The sequence below is a fragment of the Cucurbita moschata genome, unplaced genomic scaffold (assembly GCF_002738365.1).
Source record: "Cucurbita moschata cultivar Rifu unplaced genomic scaffold, Cmos_1.0 Cmo_Scf00031, whole genome shotgun sequence".
NCBI classification, from domain to species: Eukaryota; Viridiplantae; Streptophyta; class Magnoliopsida; order Cucurbitales; family Cucurbitaceae; genus Cucurbita; species Cucurbita moschata.
Window position 1 is genome coordinate 1556290 of NW_019268547.1, and position 19576 is coordinate 1575865.

At 33.7% G+C, this 19576-nt stretch overlaps 2 protein-coding genes and 1 pseudogene across 4 annotated transcripts; 2 read left to right on the forward strand and 1 right to left on the reverse strand.

Moving 5' to 3' along the window:
- The first annotated feature begins 4185 nt into the window (after positions 1-4185).
- Positions 4186-5792, forward strand: LOC111464760 (annotated as a pseudogene).
- A 609-nt stretch (positions 5793-6401) lies between these two features.
- LOC111464804 (tetraspanin-3-like) lies at positions 6402-9051 on the reverse strand. Its single transcript, XM_023109046.1, has 2 exons — positions 8504-9051; positions 6402-6874 (listed from the first exon to the last, which is right to left on the reverse strand). The coding sequence occupies exons 1-2, from the start codon at positions 9014-9016 to the stop codon at positions 6530-6532; spliced, it is 858 nt and encodes a 285-aa protein (XP_022964814.1). The 5' UTR covers positions 9017-9051; the 3' UTR covers positions 6402-6529.
- A 1657-nt stretch (positions 9052-10708) lies between these two features.
- On the forward strand, positions 10709-16709 carry LOC111464802 (interactor of constitutive active ROPs 3-like). 3 transcript variants are annotated; one of them, XM_023109040.1, is made up of 4 exons: positions 10709-10928; positions 12777-12881; positions 13943-14114; positions 14915-16709. In XM_023109040.1, the coding sequence occupies exons 2-4, from the start codon at positions 12862-12864 to the stop codon at positions 16517-16519; spliced, it is 1797 nt and encodes a 598-aa protein (XP_022964808.1). In that variant the 5' UTR covers positions 10709-10928; positions 12777-12861; the 3' UTR covers positions 16520-16709. The 3 variants fall into 3 exon arrangements, with proteins under 3 accessions (XP_022964808.1, XP_022964810.1, XP_022964809.1); XM_023109042.1 differs by lacking the exon at positions 10709-10928 and adding an exon at positions 11503-11729; XM_023109041.1 differs by lacking the exon at positions 10709-10928 and adding an exon at positions 11783-11891.
- Positions 16710-19576: the final 2867 nt, after the last annotated feature.

The window sequence follows — 19576 nt, forward strand, 5'->3', positions numbered from 1 at the left end:
TTTGTTACTCTACCAAAGTCATAAATGTCATACTTCGATTGGTCTATGATGTCAATTTTGCCGCTGGTCCATGTCAATTTTGTCACTACATCATCAATTTTGTCACTACATCATCACGTTAGGTATCTTGTTTTGAATTCGATTGGTCCATGATGTCAATTTTGCCGCCACATCATCGTCGGGTATCTTGTTTTAACTGGAACTTCTTCATTTTATCTCTAATTTCAGTGAATCAAAAAAGACGTTGAAATCGTTATTTCCAACCTTCCACTATGTACAAAATACTGAAAATTATTAATAATCGAAGGTAGATTTGTTATCATGGAAACATCAATTAATTAATTTCATATGAAAAAAAAAAAAAAAAAAAACCAATTTCTACATCAGCTAACTTGTTATAAAATTTAAAATTTGAATAATTATAAATATGAAAACAAAATTGTAAACATATTACAAAATATTCTTATTAGCAGTGTATTCATTTTTATTTTTTATCAAATAAAACAAATAATTAATTCACAAAATTTAAACTATCTTGTAAACACTTTATTATTTCAAATTTCGTTTTAGTCATTTAATTCCAATAACATAATAAAATATAGTGTTTTATTCAAAACTTGTTTGGATTAAAAATATAATTGATTATTTTTTTAAAGTGAACCAATTTGATATTAAGAGAAAATAACCATTTTTTTAAAATAAAAAAGAACTAAAATTGAAACTTTAACGGTCGAAAATTATTTATAAATTTTGGGTCAGATGAGTATTAAGAATCATAATCGACAGTACTTTGCAAGCAGCTTCGAGCATTCAAGAGGTTGAATGTTGAATTTTTTTAGAAGGGTAACAAAATAACCAGATAATTATTGTTGAATTTCCAAAGAATGCACCACAAATTTCATTACGGATAAATGGAACCATTAGCTAATATAAACTCCGGGTTATACAATTACCTCTCTTCTTCCTATTATTCTCACTAACAAATCTATCTCAGATTGATAATCTTTACTAGAGGCTACAAATTAAGATGAAGTGAACTTTTAGGACAAACGAAGTTGTATTTGAGCAAGAAGAATCATGTTCCATGTGTCCGGAATACTAGGGAGACACCAATGCAAGCAACCACTACCACTCGAAGTTCCTTTGATTTAGTAGGATCTATGAGCCTCATCCCTCATATGAGAAAGAGCAATTGTATCAAGCAACCATAGTTATTTTAAAACTTCATCCAATAGTTCAAGCAAAAATACGCTTAATTTTGAAGTTCATATGATTGAGCCACCGAAAAAAAAATCACTTTATTTATATAGATATATAATAACTTTAAGTTAAATTTTTCTTAATTATTCTATTTTCAGAATCACTTTTATTCGGAGGTTGATTTATATGCTCTTTCTTTATTCGAGTGTCATGTCTACCTAAATAAAAAAGTGTTTGTATAATAAATGTTTCACTCATGTGCTCATGATAAAATTTTCCCTCTAATTTTCTCCATTAATTCAAAGGTTTCTTTGTCTTACATATATATTTAAAGATTTTATCTTTTTTCATCTCATTTTTCCTACTAATTCTTTAAAATAAAAAGATCATATACAAGAAATTATAACATAAGATTCCTATAAAAACTCAAGCCACGGTTTGAACAAGAGTTCAAAAGCTCGATGATCTTAACTTTTAAGAGCTTGATGAAAATTAATATACGTAAATTAACGGTTGGAGATGAAACAAAAGTCTAAAGTTTCTTAGAAATATTATTTTAGAAAGGAGGGTTAAGTGGAGTGTCATTAACTACAAAGCTTATAGAATCTTAATAAACATTTCGTACCATTTCGTTGAAAAATAATGAAAGAAATTTAGTTTTTCTGCATAATGATTTAAGTGTCTCCATTAGGGTCTTCTCGAGAGAGTTTAGGGTGTGAGGTGTTATAGATGTACATGTTTTTTTTTTTCTTCCTTATTTTACTCTTAGAACAATCTTTAGTGGTTTTCTATAATACTAAAACGAGGAAACAACTTTTCTAAACGAGTTAATGACCCTTGTCTCAAAGAGAAAAAAAAAGTGTCAATGGTACACCTAGGGAAAATATTGTCTCTCTTTGAACTTTCTCGTTCAGGCTTCCCCTCAAGGCTTTAAAACGCGTCTGCTAGGTAAAGATTTCCACACCTTTATAAACGGTGTTTCGTTCTCTTCTCCAGCCGATGTGGAATCTCACAATCCACTCCTCTTCGAGGCTCAGCGTCCTCGTCGGCACTCGTTCTTTTCTCCAATCAATGTGGAAACCTCACCAAATCCACCCCCTTCAGAGCCCCGCGTTTGATAAGGCAACCCTAATCCTCAGCCCAACGATCCAAGCTTTTGTTGAAGCAAGAACCTGTGAATCAAAGTAATTAACACCTCCTTATATGAAATTTGGATCAACCAAGAGATAAGGCTAGAATTAGATTACCTCTTACGATCGAAGATCTAGAAGCAAGATTTGGAAATATTGTTCTAAATTGAGTCACTCCACAATCTAACTTGATCAAGGCTTGATTGAATGGCTCGGGTGCAATTCTACCACAAGAATTGCTTAAAACTTAGAAATGGCAAATATGATGCTCGAATTTCTAATGGAAACATCTCAATTTGAGATCTGAATTACATTCATCCACGAATCTGAATTTTACATAACATATTGTAGGTATTTATAGTCTCCCAGAAAAAAAAAAGACGTTTGTGGACGAGATTTATTCGAGACGTTTGTGGACGGAATTTCCCGATCCCCTTTAATCTCCACAAAAAGTAAGTCAAATTGATCATCTGACTTTTACATAATTTATGAAATTAAACATAGTTTTTTCTAATAAATGTTGATGTGTTTGAGTGACTAATGTAAGAGATTTGAAATTAATTGAGCTCTTTGTGCGTAGGTTCTAGTTCTGTCAGACATTTTTTTAATCTTCTTGGCAATAGGTTCATTTGGAACACCGTGATTCTTATCAGCGTCCTTGCTAGCACATCGCTTCATATCCATATCTCCCTTTGGGGCTCAACATCCTTGCTGACAAATCGCCCGGTGTCTGCTTCTAATACTATTTGTAACAACCCAAACGCGTCTAGTAGATATGGGATCTCACACCTTGAATCTAGATGTCTCCTACACATTAAAATTCATTAGAAATGTCACATCTTGAATCTAGATGTCTCCTACACAATAAAATTCATTAGAAATGATTGGAACGATCGTTAGCATCTACACAAAAATTTCACATTCAGTCACCCAGAAAGCAATACATATAAATACATAAGTTTAAACATCTATGTAAGAATTTATTTATTTATTTTTATAAATGTTAAAGAATATTATTGCTTTGCCTTAAACCCTATAAATTCATGAGTATTTTTATCCTAAAATTTAAGAGTATTTAAAAAAAAAATTAATTAATTAATAAAAAATTGAGATATTTTTTAAAATATAAAATTAGGGTATTTTTATTAATTTATAATAAAAAGAAAAAAGAAAATAAAAGTGGATAAGGCAGGCTCATTTTTATTAATTTCTCTGTTTTTCTTTATTACAAAATAGGATGAATGTAGCTTAGTATTCAATTTTATTTTCACGATGAAATTCTTAATCGCTACAAAACATGTCTTCTAGGGAGAGGTTTCCACATCCATATAAAGAATGATTCGTTTTCCTCTACAATCGATGTGTGATCTCATTGGTATCATACACACAATAAAATATAATATAACATGTAGTGGACCTAAAACTGCCTGCGTTCCTGTTCAAAATAAGAACATCTAGCATGCAATTCTGATCAAATCCAACGACATTGATCATATAACCTATGAGCAAATCTCAAAACACAGACCATCTAGCATATGGTCAAAACTCAAAACTCTTATGATCTAGAGTGATCATCTACCATAGTGGTACAATTAACAAATTCACTTTCGAGTGATGAACATCAAATCACTGAATCATAGAGCAATGACAAACAATTTCTAAAACTCTCCAACAAGATAATTCTGATAGCCTACTCTATTCCAAATTCCTTTCTAGCAAGTAGATACTCGATCAACTCCAACAGCTCAAGTCCACCGCTAATAGATATTGTCTTCTTTGGGTTTTCTCTTTTGGGCTTCTCCTCAAAGTTTTAAAATACGTTTGCTATGAAGAGGTTTCCACGTACTTATAAAGAATGATTGGTTTCCCCCTCTACCCGATGGGATCTCACAAAAACGATCTAAAAACTTGAAACAAGGTGAAACAAAAGCAATCTAACCTTGACATCGAACCAAATAGGCGTTGCTTAGGACGGATACACAAAGCTTATTTTTGGTTATAACTTCTTCTTGTCACTCTCTTGTGAGTTAAATGATTTATATGCTAATGGTTATAGTTGAGATTTAGTTCTTTGCAGGAAATGTGCAACCATACCAGTTCCTTCTGCCTCCAACTTGGAAACAAGTGCGTGTAGCTAACATTTTATCTGGTAATTACTGTCAACCCAAGTGTGCAGAGCCTTGGGTGGAGGTGAAATTTGAAGATGACAAGTAAGGCAAAATCCAGGTAGTGGCTTCCCCTTTGGTACGTCTCACTAATAAACCCAATGCCACGATTGAAGACATAGGTAGCCCTGACAAGGTTATTCTTGGCCCTTTTGTTACTGGGAATACATTCGATCCCGAAGAACTCGTTGAATCATCAGTTGAGAAACTCGGTGATCATACGGTATAATCCTCCTCTGTCTGGTAGATTATATTTTTGTTATAATCGTTCTTTAAGCACAATAATACTATGTGAGATCCCACATCGGTCAGAGAGGGGAACAAAGTTTTCCTTATAAGGGTGTGGAACCTCTCCCTAGTACACGCGTTAGGCTGACAACAATACGTAACTGGTCAAAGTGGACAATATCTGCTAGCAGTGGATTTAACCTGTTACATGCTATAAAAATAACTTAGAGATATGAGATTTGCTTATCCTCGTTCCGGTAAATTTCTTTTTAAGAAACTTATAATGTAGTCGTATATTCAATTTAGACTATTCTTTATAAAGCTGATTATTATACCCAGAGATCGATAAGTATTGTTAGGAACCACAACTCTCCACAGTGGTATGATATTGTCCACTTTGAGCATAAACTCTGATGGCTTTGCGTTTAGTTTCCCCAAAGGGCCTCATATCAATCTAGATGTATTCTTTACTTATAAACCCATGATCAACTACTTAATTAGCCGATGTGAGACTTCCTTTCAACAATCCTCAAGAATATATCATTTGTAACGAGATGACAAGTTTGAAGTCTCGTTTTTCTTACGTCCTGGTGACCTTCCTCTAGGCCTCCTTGGTTGAGATGATAAAGTCTGATGAAACACGTCGACTAGCAGGTTGCACTTCACTAATTAAGGCAGTCTCTAGTTTCTTCTTGGATCTGTACTTTAATTCCTTTTTCTCCTAACTTATTAGTTTCTTCACTTTCTTCCTGCCAACGCCAATGGATACTTTTGTAGTTATTATGTACAAGTTGATTTTTGTGTTTGTTTGTGTCCGGAGAATTCGAACCTTTAACTATTTGGTCGAGTGTATATACTTAACCAATTTGAATAGAGCAACCTTAAAAACTTTATGTTTTTTTACAAATACACACCGGAGACTCTTTATGCACCGACGGGTACACACAATCTAGCCAAGGCAACGGCTAAAGGAAGCACGGTTGTGTTATTTGTGGCTAGTGCCAATGATAAACAATGGCAGACATCTCAGAAAGTTTTGAGAACCATGCTTGATTCTTTTCAGCTCTAGTTCTTCCTTCAAACAAATTTCAAATTAAGTTATATTCGATCACGTTTCATATTTAACTCTGTCGAATAAATATTGGCTATTGTATTCTGGACTGTTATCTGTTCGATTAGAAATCAGAACCCTCGAGAATGGTATGATATTGTCCATTTTGAGCATAAGTTCTCGTACCAATGGAGATAGTATTTCTTATTTATAAACTTATGATATTCCTCTTAATTAGCCAACGTTAGACTACTCTCAATAAACCTCAACATGTTCGACAAGTTTTGTAACGGCCCAAGCCCAATTCTAACAAATATTGTCCTCTTTCAGCTTTTATTTTAATGGTTACCCTCAAGGTTTTTAAACCCTTTTCTTAGGGAAAGGTTTCCACACCGTTGTAAAAAATAATTGGTTCTCCTTCCCAACCGACGTACAATCTCACTTGTTTACATTCATTTTAAGAGTGATCAGGTAGACGAAAAAGAATCTCTGATCTTTGGTAGCCAATCAAATTGCTCCAAAAAAAAAAAAGTTAACGGGGAAGACATACATGATATTATTATTAAATTATTTTATCCTAAAAGATATCGTTAAAAATCATTTATATAACCAAAATGTATACATCAATTCAATTTCTAATTTATTTTAATGCTATTTTGAATTCAAACAAATCAAAATATAAGTTTCATATTACAAAATACATTAATCACCGACGCTACACGTGCACTTTATTTTCACGTCTTATAAATCCTCGATCAAATATTAAACCAACGTGGTTTGTATTTGGTCATGCGGGCAGAACCAGCAGGTTCATCATTATCCATGCGACGATTATTTCGAAAGGCTGCATAGCCAACAACGTAAGAGATTACGAGAATGATCAAGACAACGATGTTAATGACCGAGACCTTTCTCCAGCTCTTCTTGATGCTGGCTAGAACCCCAGCCTTGCAAGAGTCACAAGCATAGCAAAGTTGGTGTTGGTCATTGCTCCACCTTGCACAGTCAGGCTCAGGCCCCACGAGCCCTCCCCCAACATCCCAGACTGTCTCATTCACATAGACATACCCACACACTGTGGGAGGCTTGCAGCAACCAGACTTCAAAAAACACACCATAGCAACAAGAAATCAATTCAAAGGGAGAAGAAATATCAATTACTTGGTTTTTTTTTTACACGCTTTTTCTCGATGTTTTTTTTATGGAAACATTTAGAGATGTTCGACTTACTCCAACTTACTAGGTGACACAGGCTAAAACATGTCACTCTTCGTTTAACTCACGTGTTTCACAATCCAACTTCAACGTTAGAGGTGTTCATGGATTGAATTGGATCAAGCTGAGACATTTCACTCAACGTCTCAAACGTCCTAGAGGTTTATAAGTTTAATTTTTTTTAAAAAAAATAAAAACTAAAAGTCAAATAGGAGACCAAAGAAGAAAAAAAATAAAAAAGAAAGGCACTTTAATGCAATATAAAGAGAGGAATATAATAAGGTTTTGGGTTATTTTTATATTATTCTCTTCCCAAGATTGGATCTCTAGATTCATTTCAATCATTTAAAATATTCTACATTTTCTTTTATTTTAAATATCAACAAATTTAAACCCCTTTGAAAAAAATAAAAATAATACTTTCCCTAAATTATAAACAAATAAGAAAAAATAATTGATACTCTTAAATATTTTTTAAGTCTATTAATTTAAATTTTATAAATTTAGTTGTATCAAACAATAATTTAAGGAAAAAAAAAAAGCTAAGTTAATAAAATTATCTTACTCGAAAATTTTAATAATATCTTTAAAATAATAAACAAAAAAAGCTCTAAAAATACTTACGGTTATTTTTAGATGGAAATTATTAATATTTTATTTATATAATACCCTTAAGAATTTAAAAGTATTTAACACGTACAAGTTTTTAAAAGTTTCATTAATATCTTAACTTTAAAAAAATAATATTGAAAAAGGAGATAATCTATTAAATGTTGTTAGGTAGTTTTCATTCATATATTTCTGGAAAAAAAAATTAATTTTTTTATAAAGTTAAGAGTATTAATATTTCGTTTAAAATTTCATGAATATTCTTTTAAATATATTATTAATACTAAAAATATTTTTGAATTCTTTTTTAAATTGGAAGTATTTTAAAGATAAATTACGGAAATTTTTATTAAATTAATCTAAAAATGAAAAAAAAAAAAAGTTGGATTAAATACACGGCGGTTGGGACGCGGTTATTGGGAAATGCTCCACTTGTAAAAAAAAAAAAAAAAAGACCACCGGCCACCGGCTACGATTACGCCACGTGTATCAAAGTTTTGAATATTTTGTTTTACTCCAAATATTTCAGTATTTATATATATATGAAAGAAAATATGAACTTTAAAAATCCCACTATAATTTTTTTTTTTTTTGGATATTTACCTAATTAATATATAATGTGAATAATCACCCCAAAAAAAAATATGTATATATTATGAAATTTTCATATTAATATTAGAAATAATCTCAATTTAAATTAAATTAAATTAAATTATTGTGTTTTGTAACAATTATAAGTACATGAGAAAGGTCCCTTTTATTAATTTTTCAAAGACAAATCCATAATTTAAAAATTAAAATTCATCAATATATACGTATATAATATTATGAATATTATTTTATTTTGAAAAAAGAAATATATTATATATTTAAATATATAATATAAAAAGAAAAAATGTACGTACCTCAACCGGAGTGAGATGTCTAAGGTAAAACATATCGATGGTCTCCGGCAAACCGCCGACGGTTCTGCCAATTTTCCGGCAAGCATTGGAGTCTGTCACACAGGAGCTAATCTTAGCCCAGTAGCCATTATCGGCGACGCGGTCCCTGAGCCAACCAGAATAGTCTTGCAAATAGTAGTCCAAATAGAGTCGGTTAGGGAGAGGGCGGCCGGAGCCCTTGTCGGTGACGGCGTAGGCGAAGATGATGAAGCCGAGAATGGCGGCGATGATGAAGAACATGGCGAAGAGGTAGAGCCACATGAGGAAGGTGTTGCGGTAGCAGGCGCCGCCGAAGCCAGCGAGAGAGACGACCATGATGGCGACGCCGATGACGATGAGGGGCCATTGAAGGAACTTGAGGCAGTCGGTGGTGTTGGCGTGGTTGGTTAGCCATACGCCTCCGCCGATGATGGGGAGGGAGAGGAGGAAGGTTAGGAAGTTTAGGAATCCGATCAAGTGGTTGCTGGTTCTCATGGTGGTGAGCTTCTATTTAGGTTCTTTGACTTGTGAGGAGTGGTTTTTATAATGGTTTATTTTTCCTATTAGCCAATTGGAAGTGAAATTACGAGTCTGTCCTTTGTTTTCTATGCTAGATCCTTGAAATTACTATTTTCTCCCCCTTCAGTTAGCGCACACTCACGCTGTCGAATCACGAAGGGAAAGGAGTCCATATAATATCATGGCAAAACATAGATATTGTAATGTACATGTTTGTACTCATTGTAATAGAGAAGTATCCCGATGCATGTGACTTATATTATCCATGAGTTCCCACCGTATCAATTTATGACATACGTATGATGTAAGTCATACCTCCATTCTTTTTCATGATGTAGCGTTATATGAGACATGTATATATAACACTTATCATATGTTCTGTATGTAACGTACATGACCAACGCTACGTTCAAGAATATCTTGTTGCATACTTCAAACTTTAGGTTCCTACGTCTTGCATTGGCGTAACTTTTCTATTTACTTTAGGTCGTACACATCTTCATCCTGATCTTCTGCACAACCTCATTGGTAGTTTAAGCCAACTTTGGTTCTAACAACTTGCGTTCACCCATTTTATCTCAATGTACTGAGGACCTGCATATTACCCATTATAGAGTCTCGCACAGTGTCATGTTAATGCTTGAAAACTATTATTATAGGTAAATTCCATAAGGTTCAAATTGGAGACTAAACTAGAGGAGAAATTCAACACGCAGACATGTAACATACTTTTTAGCGTTTGACCCAGATGTTTTGTCTGTTTGTCTCTTTATTGATGAAAAGCAATATTATAATCCAATTAAATGTCCAATGCTTTTTGAAGACTATATTAGATCTTGGACGTGAAACGTGGGTCCCAATCTAACATTATCGATATTGGCACTCTATGTAGTTCAACAGTATCCTTCATATAGAGTTATAGCCAACTACCTGCAGTATAAGTATCCTCTTCGGGCAAGAAATGTACGAACTTAGTAAGTTCGTCAATGATTAGCTATAACATCGTATATCCTTTTAGAATTCTAGATAAACCTCTCATGAAGTCCATTGCTAGTCCATTGCTACACAACGAAATTCATTGCCATATTTTCATATTTCCACTATGGAACATTTAGAGGTTGCAACAACCCTACCGACCTTGGTTTGTCAAAATCCATCTGTATTTATTTCATGGCTCTCACGTATTGACCCATTAGTAAATTTCTAGCATCGCCCTTCAATTATTGACTTTCACATATTTTGACCCAAACAAGACGTAGTTGTCTGATGTTGTTAGTTGTGACATTAGCAACACGTTTATTTTTACGTGATACATGTATTAGATTTATAGAATTATTGGACTAGTGATGATTTCTTAACATGGAATTCTCCGCTCCTATATAGTTAATAAAAAAAAAAATCTCTCTTCGTTCCATTCCATTTCTCATCCATTCACGGTGAATCCTTACGAGACTCCAAACTTACAAATTATTCCATTTCTCATCCATTCACGGGGAATCCTAATCCTTACTAGACTCCAAACTTACAAATTATACGAACGTCTCTAATTTAAAAGTATAATAACTTCGCTAGTTAAATAGACACGTTTAGTTTAAAATTACGAAAATAACACCGTAGTTTATAAACAAAAAAACGACAAGCCGCTAAATGGGTAATCGAAACAAAAGAAGTGCGCGCGCTGTCTCTCTGTTTAGGCCATAAACCCCAAAAGATAGAGAAAAAAGGGGATAGAAAGAAGCATTGAAACCCGAGAAACGCTGAAGAACAGCCAAACAAAAGACCAAGCTCTGCTCATGTTTATCCATTAACATTCCCTCTTTCTTCCCACTCGCAATATTCCTTCACTTCCACAGCTCCGACGAAGACGAACCCGAACGATCATTCCCCGGTAATTTTCTCCTCAATTTTTATCTATCTCAACAATGCCTTCCATTTATATATATTGATTACTGTTTCAATCTTGGATTTCATTTCTCATCCACATTGGCCCGTTTGTTTCTGTACCTAATTTTCTCGGCATCCAAACAGAGTAAAACGGAACCTCCTTCTGCTTCTTCTACTTTTTCTTGACTGATTTTTGTTTTTGAGTTCCTCTTGAACGAATTTAGTTTTCGGTTGGACTCTTTGGAGACCGATTGTGTGAGGATCTCAGGCTTTTAGGCTTTTCCAGTCTGCAAAGTGAAATCGAATCTTGGAGATACTTTTCTTGCTTTTTCTCTTTGTATGTGTGTGTGTTTGATTTTAATTTCTTTGTGTGAAAAGTGTACCAAAATTGTCTGTTGCTTTTTCTTCAACCTCAAAACTTGCTTTCATTTCCCATTTTGTGCTTTGATCCGTTTGCATTTTGAGCCGATTTCTGTTTGTTTCCTGGGAAAATTGTTTACGGAGCATGTACAGTGAAGAGCTGGGAGAAAATCATTGGTTTTTTTTTTTTTTTTTATGGCTTATTTGGAATATGAGGTTGGAGTTTTGATGAATTTCTTACAATGGAATGTAATTAAAAGGTTTAGTAGGCTTTTATGATGACTATTAAACTCATGATGGGTTTTTGTCGGCTTGTTTGTGTTAATTGTCCAAATCAAACAGTAGACTGTGCATACCTACTACTACTACTAGCCTTATTTCACGGCCAAACTGGAGGAAAAACTTTTGACATCCATTATTGGACATCTCCTGACGAGGACCCATTGTAAGAAACTAATTTTCAGTCTCTTACTTGATGCAAATGATGGCTGCGATGGGTTTTTTGAAATGCCCATCTCCTTTACCACAATCATGAGTGCTGGCTCTCTTAAGTGGTTTTGAGTTTTGGTTTTAACTTGTTGGGCGTGCTTGAGTGCACTACTAAAAGGTTATTTTCTGTAACTGTTCTAGTCTTGTTGATTTTAAATTTTGTTGGAATTTGGAAAGCACTTTTTCTCAAAGCTTTCGTTCACTTGTATCCTCAAATTAGAGATATGATCAACTTGAAAGTCTCTCTTACACACTCTCTCTCGACCAAAGCATAGGGCAGGTGATATAAAGTAAGCACCGTGACGGAGCAGATATTGTCTTTTTTGGGCTTTCCCTCGAGGTTTCTAAAACACAGTTTGTTAGGGAGAGATTTCCACACCTTTATAAAGAACGTTCCGTTCTCCTCCACAACCGATGTCAGATCTCACAATCCATACTAACGGAGGGCTTGGACTGTTTGGTTAAACTTTTTATTTATTTATTTTATTGTGGAAACGAAAGTTTAGAACATATTTCTTCTCGGCTCATATTTTTCTTCATTAGCTCCAATGACCGCTAGGCCAACCTATGAAACTCTCTTTATGGGTTGTAATTTCGAATCCCCTAAAAAGGATAATCATGTTGAGGGCATGAGAATACCTTCAGACGATGAAATATAAATCTTCTACTGTTTTTAAAATGTGTTCTTTTATAGTGCTTCCTATTTGATAACGAACAACCATTTACAACCCCTTTAATTTTTCATTCTTTACTATTGCTTTAACACTTTGTAAGTTTAATTTTGGCTTGATATGTGTGAATGTCCGCATTCATTACTAGGTAAGATTTTCCATTCGGAAACAAAGTACGAAATTAATGCTGTCACTCCTTATCCCATAGTGTCTTCAAATGTGATGATATGGACCACATGCTGTTCATCAACCACATTTATTTCCCTGTGGACAGTCCCATTGGATTCCTACCCGCCCCATGTTGTGATTCTTTATTTTAATTTTTATTGCAGAGTTGCAGGTTTGGTGAGTCAGGAAGAATTGAAGGAGGATAACATAGACTAAGTTTTCATTTACTTCGTTTTCAAAGGTGTAGCTATGCAGACCCCAAAATCAAGGTGACTTTCATCTCCAGCATTTCCTTTGGTGTTTAGCTTGGTCAAAATGTAGAGGGTTTTTGCTTTGAAAACTTCTTGGACCTTGCCTTTGAGTATGGGTTCATGTGGATGAAGATAATGCATGCTTCATCGCATTTTGAAATCTCATTTTTACTATTATTTTTATTTATTTTCCCTACTTGAGAAGTGTAGTATGACTACAAATAAAACTCTCATTTTCTTGAACAAATGAACCTTGAAATTAGTATGGTTGTTTGCCAAAACCTCTGCATTTTGCTAGACGGTGAAGCAGTGGCCATATGACAGTAACCGGAGACGATGCTCGGTAAACAAAGCCCTTCATCAAAGACCTATTTATGTTCTTGGTGTTTTCTTTGCCATTAATATTGTTCTGTTCTTTTTCTTAGTATGTTATATATCTTATACCGTTATCTGGATATACTTGCTGGGACATTTTGGGGTTTTGAGTTCTATATGATTAAATAGGAAATTTTTTCCTGCCTTCCTCGATGGTTATCCATAGACATACAGAGGCTGATGCAGTGGAAAGCTATGTCGTTGATGATCACCAACATGTAGATTATTTTGATCAATTACCAAATTGCTGTCTTAAATAAACATTATTTATGAGGGACAAGTATGTCCATGCTGGCATTGATTCAAGAAATAGCGAATTATGAATTTCTCGACCATTAAAATTGTAGGTAATGACAGAATCTGGTTCCAGACATTGTGAACAAAGAAAGGCCAGAAGATTTTGGGATATCAAAACTGTTATGAATAAATATCTATGACTAAATATAAAATATACTTTTTGTATGGCTAGGAGTTGATGTTGTCGTTCTGCATTTTCAACTACATAACTTTATGGAAAATCTTTTCTATGTACTCATCAATTGTAGTTCGACTTTCCTTTGTTGGTTTTCTTTCTTTGTATGCACCTTTTTTTGTTTCTATAATTTCTAGCTTGATGTGTTGATCAGTAGATATGCCGTTGGAGACGTAATATTAAGTTTCTTGCCTAGTCAACTTGACAGTTATATTACATCTTTTATCAACAGAAATTCCTTGTCGGAAGCACCTCAAAAGGTATCTCCTCGAGCTGCTTGGAAACTTCGGACCACAACTCTGGAATGTGATTCTGCCTCCTCTTTGAACCAACCAAATAGAATCATTAAAGAAAGAAGCCCTAAACTTACTGATCGAAAGTCACCTAGAAGCCCCTCGAGCGAGGTAATGAAATTGTACCGCTTGATTTTGGTTGAAAGTTGAGCTTCTGAATGGTGCTTCAACCTTGATCGTCTATCCTTAACACATTAAAAAGCCTAAATATCCATGTTTATTAATATTTTGCGTTCATATTTCTGAAAGTTAAAATTTTATATCTGAAGTGAAGTTCTTACAGGCAAGGATTCCTAGGCTGCTTTTGATTCAGTGATTGGAAAACCATCTTTACAGCTATATCTCTTTATTCGTCGAACTATGGAAGGATTAGTTTCATACAAAAAGATTAGACTTACCTTGGCTGGTTGTTTTGAGGAGGATTAATAAACAGATTTTGTTTAGATATCCTCCTCGCCTCTAGTTTTAGGCTCAGTGGTGTGTTTTCTGTGTACATATTATGTTTTGAGGTGGAGCTTCCTCCAACGCTTCTCTCTGAGTATTCTCATCAACATATGTTTTTTAAAAATTTATTTCATCATTATTCATTGTTTCTGTGGCAGACAGCTCCAATCTCATATCAAATTTCTTTTTTGTTTTGTTTTTTGTTGGATGTCTTTTGTACCTCCATTAATCTTCATAGAAGTTGGATTCTTATAAAAAAAACTCGTAACCCGATCCCTCAGTAACTCATTCCCTTGATCCGTTTCAACATAGCATCGCCTTGAAGACTCGTACGATCAGGGCACTTCTCTTCTTTTAACTCTTCCCAGATGAAAAATCGTTTGTAGCTCTGTTATTTATTACTCATAAAGTGCTGTCAGAAGTTGGTTTTGACACTTATATAACCTTTTTTCTTGTTGCTGCTTTAGAAAAAGCGTCCGAGCAAGATTTCTGAGTTGGAATCTCAGGTTTCTCAGCTCCAGGAGGATCTGACGAAAGTGAAAGACCAGTTATGTTTATCTGAATCATGCAAGAAAGAATTCAAGAAAGATGCCGTGGAGGCCGAGGAACAACTTATAGCCATGAACTTAAAGCTTCAAGAGTCTCAAAAACAAGTACTTGAGCTCTCTGCTTCTGAGGAAGCTCGTGTCATAGAGCTGCAAAGGATCTCGCAGGAACGAGATCAAGCCTGGCAGTCTGAGCTTGAGGCCATTCAAGAACAGCACAAACTTGACTATGCTGCATTGGCTTGTGCTGTGAATGAGATTCAGCAGCTAAAGATTCAGCTTGAAATGGTAGCCAAGTCCGAAACGAGAAAGAATGAACTTGATAGCTTGAGAAGAAACCTTGCAGAAACTCTGAGTCTTGTCGAAAGAATGGAATATGAACTGAAAAATTGTCGAGAATCTGAAGCTCAGGCTCAGTTACTAGCAAGTAATACTCTAGCACAACTTGAAGATGCCAAAAAACAGGTCGAGGAGCTCAGATATGATGGTATGGAAGCAATGAAGGCTAACCACTCCATTGCTTCAGAGTTGGACAAATCGAAGGCACGTGCGAACATATTAGAAGAACTTGTCGGTAAGCTCCGAATAGACCTTGCCAATGCTAGCAGTAACCTTTCGCAACATCCAGCGGTCGAAAACGAGAGAAAGAGTGGAGAAGATCATGTTGAAGAAGAAATTTGTTCTCTCAAGTCAGAGATTGAACAACTGAAAGCAGCCCTGGAAATGGCTGAGACCAGATACGATGAAGAACAAATTCAGAGTGCAGTCCAGATAAGAACAGCTTATGACCATATTGAGCAGATAAAATCCAACATCAATTCCAGGGAGTCTAATTTAGAGAAGGAACTGAAAAAATCGAAAGCTGATATCGAAGAGTTAAAGGCTGACTTGATGGATAAGGAGACTGAATTGCAGTGTATCTCAGAGGAAAACGAGCAGCTACAAGCAAAGATTCAGAAGAACCTGTGTAGCCAGAGAGAATATGAACTAGAAAGGGAGATCAAGGAATTGAAGGAACATCTTGCTGATAAAGAGAGAGAACTCCACAACGTTTCAGACGAGCATGAGATGCTAAAATGTGAAATTAACAAAACGATAACGATCCGACCAAAAGCAAACGATGAAACTACTGAAGTTCAGGATGCAACAGCTGCCGAACAAGACGCTCTCATACGACTTGGAATCGTGATGGAGGAGGCAGACAAAAGCAACAAGAGGGCTGCTCGAGTGTCCAAACAGTTGGAGGCTGCGCAGGCTGTAAATGCCGAAATAGAAACGGAGTTGAGACGGTTGAGGGTGCAGTCAGACCAATGGAGGAAGGCTGCAGAGGCAGCAGCGTCGATACTCTCTGCAGGAAACAATGGCAAGTTCATCGAGCGATCGGGATCATTGGACAGTAGCTACGATTCAGGTGCAGGAAAGTTGAATGGGTCTTATTGTGAAGAGATAGATGATGATTTGCTGAAAAAGAAAAATGGAAATGTGTTAAAAAAGATAGGTGTGCTGTGGAAGAAACAACAGAAATGAAGATCCAAGACTTTGTATTTAGTGTTAACATGATGGGATGGGATGTTTGCTTTTGTAGGCTCATTTTTTTTTCCAGATTTGTTCAGCCTGAAAGCTTCTTGTGATTCCTAATGAGCAAGAGGGAGTAGAATTTTGAAAACTATCATAGTTTCTAATCGTTGAAAAATTCATCTAGATTTTTTTTTTTTTTTTTTTTTTTTTTTTTTTTTTTTTTTTTTTTTTTTTTTTTTTTTTTTTTTTTTTTTTTTTTTTTTTTTTTTTTTTTTTTTTTTTTTTTTTTTTTTTTTTTGAGTTGAACCACATGATATGATATGGTGTGTAGCAATAGCGGTTTATCCTTCCATGTGAATACAGGATGAAACTCGTGTACTAAGCAAAAACACTGTTGTGTAATCATATAACAGTTTAAGTCCACTGTTAACAGAAATTGTTTGCTTTGACTTGTCACGCATTGTCGTTAGCTATCAGTCTCATGATTTTAAAATGAGTCTATTAGAGAGAGATTTAACATCAAGAGAATCAATTGGACTAAGAATCAGCTCAAACACTAATGCATGGAGTTCTTATCTCTTTCTTCTGTGATTCTCCCTTCAAATTGCGTCCACCAATTGCTTCTCTTAGCTCCACTAAGCAAAACCCTAAGATTTCACGTCCAATCGTTCATTGTTCATGTTCAAAGTAGACAAACAGGCTGACTCAAAGACCTGAGATCTCGACTTAGTAACGAAGGAAGGGAACATCAAATCTATTAATTAATTAGTTTATTATTATAATAATTATAGTTAAAAGAAGACAATTAGATTGAAGGAGACAGTGAGAAGACAGAGGATATAATTTAGTTGGAGATAAGGTGAAATGTCAACATTGAGAGCTACTTATGTTTGGAATAAAACACAAACATCATTATTCCTTAGATTTAGTTCTCTCATTTACGACAAAATCTGAGATCTCCAGGTTTGACCATCAATTCTTTCACATTTTTAGTTTCATCTAATTACTCAACCTAAATTCAATTAATCTTCGTCTAAATAAAAAATAACAAAGAGAAATGCTCGTTTATCTCAACCAAAAAAAAGTTTGAATCTCAACCCTTTTGATTGTCGTACACATTTTATGCTAAATGAGTCGTCATGCTCAATTTGACAATAATAAATTGTATTATGGGTAAAGTAATAGAGAACGTTGAGATTCGAACATAAGTGACAGTAAATATGTTCGTATGACTCGATAACTCTACCAATATAAGCCGTGTTCGAGAATTTAAATCAATAGTAAGATAAATTTAATAATAATTTTAAATTGATTTAAATTCTTAGAAACAAACTTTTAAGTAATTACCTAAATAATTTTAACCATTAAAAAAAAAAATCACTTTCATACTCAATTCTTTTCAACTAGACCGAGTTTGGTCTCGTTTTTATATTGTTTGACCAAACAATTCAAGGAGAGGCAAATTACAATAAATAGAGTTTTTTTTTTTTTTCGCTAAAAAATGGATGAAATTTTAAAAATTATTGGAAATTTAAATGTATTTATAAAATCCAAATTTTTTTACTAAAATTGATTTATAAAGCCCTCTCAATAGCCAATTATATTAAATAAAAAAGAGAAAAAAAAATATATTAAAAATGAAAAAGAAAAGGAAAAAAAAAAAACTCCCCCGTCAATCTCGACGTTTCCTTGTAATTCATTCTTATAAAAAGCACAAATTTGCAGTGTACCAATTATTGGAATATTCATACGTTTATAATAATAATAATAATTATTATTATTATTTATAATGATTATTATATAATATAAATTATATATATATTTATATTTGTTCTGACAAATAGTCTCTGACAAAATCCTGAGTTGGATTTTGTGCTGCTGCTCATTCTCTTCACTCTAAATCCCAATGCTTTTTTTTTTTTTTTTTTTTTTTAATCAATTTCTATAATTTCACTATTTTTGTTATTATTATTATTATTATTATTATTATTTTGGTTTACTACCTTCCTAAATTATATAAAATATTTATAAACTTCTTATTTCATTTTTAAAATATGTTTAAAAACTTGCAAAAGTATCGATAAAGTTAATATTTTTATTGTTAGGAGTGTTCGTAGGTTGAAATGGGTCAGATTGATAACATTTTTCAACCAAAACAATTCTTATTAAATAATGAGCTCTTCTCAATCTAACCATAAATTTTTTAAGTTTGGTTGGTTCGGGTTATTCGAGTCAATTTTATTCGAATTATTTAAGATTTATTTTTAAATATTTAATTAACATTTACCACTCAATTTGAATATTTATTTTAAAAAATTACTTTAAATATTATTTATAGAACTCTCCAAGAATAATTATAAAATAAATATATGTATGTATAATTACTTAGGAAGACAATTAAACGACAAATTATCCACTTACTTCATACATGAGACATTTTGTAACAACCTTAGTTTTTTTTTTTTACTAACATAAAGCCGTTGGATTTTGAGACCCCATATCAATTAGAGAATGGAATGAGTGCCAGCGAGAACACTAGGTCTCGAAGGAGGTAGATTGTGAAATCCCGCGTCGGTTCGAGAGAAGAACTGAGCACTATTTATAAAGGTTTGAGAATCTCTCCGTACGAGATGCATTTTAAAATTGTGAGACATACAGTGATACGTACCGGCCAAAATAGACAATATTTGTTAGTGGTAGACTTAGGCTCTGACACGTATATCATAAAAGATAATTAAAAAAAATAGAAGAAATAGAAGAAATTAAAGAAGCAGCAGACATAAAAAAAAAAAAAAAAAAAAAAAAAAAAAAACACAGAGATTTGAGACATTCAGAGACGAAACTTCTGACTAAACAACAAACAGAAGAAATATGACTCTCGTTGTCGATAACGATCTGAACGGTCAAGAGATGTCGGCTACATAAATCCAACGGCCACCCCACTAATTAAAGTAATTAACCAAAATTAATGTAAACTAATAACACATAATTTTTTTTTAATACAAAACTTAATTCCCCCACAAAAAAAAAAAAAAAAAAAAAAAAAAAAAAAAAAAAAAAAAAAAA

Bases quoted from the DNA above. Each gene is read 5' to 3' on its own strand.
- LOC111464804 (XM_023109046.1), bottom strand. From the start codon at position 9,016: ATGAGAACCAGCAACCACTTGATCGGATTCCTAAACTTCCTAACCTTC. The intron at 6,875-8,503 runs GTACGTACATTT...TGTTTTTTGAAG, and splicing joins GACATCTCACTCCGGTTGAG to TCTGGTTGCTGCAAGCCTCC.
- LOC111464802 (XM_023109040.1), top strand. From the start codon at position 12,862: ATGCAGACCCCAAAATCAAG. The intron at 12,882-13,942 runs GTGACTTTCATC...TTTTATCAACAG, and splicing joins ATGCAGACCCCAAAATCAAG to AAATTCCTTGTCGGAAGCAC. The intron at 14,115-14,914 runs GTAATGAAATTG...TTGCTGCTTTAG, and splicing joins CTAGAAGCCCCTCGAGCGAG to AAAAAGCGTCCGAGCAAGAT.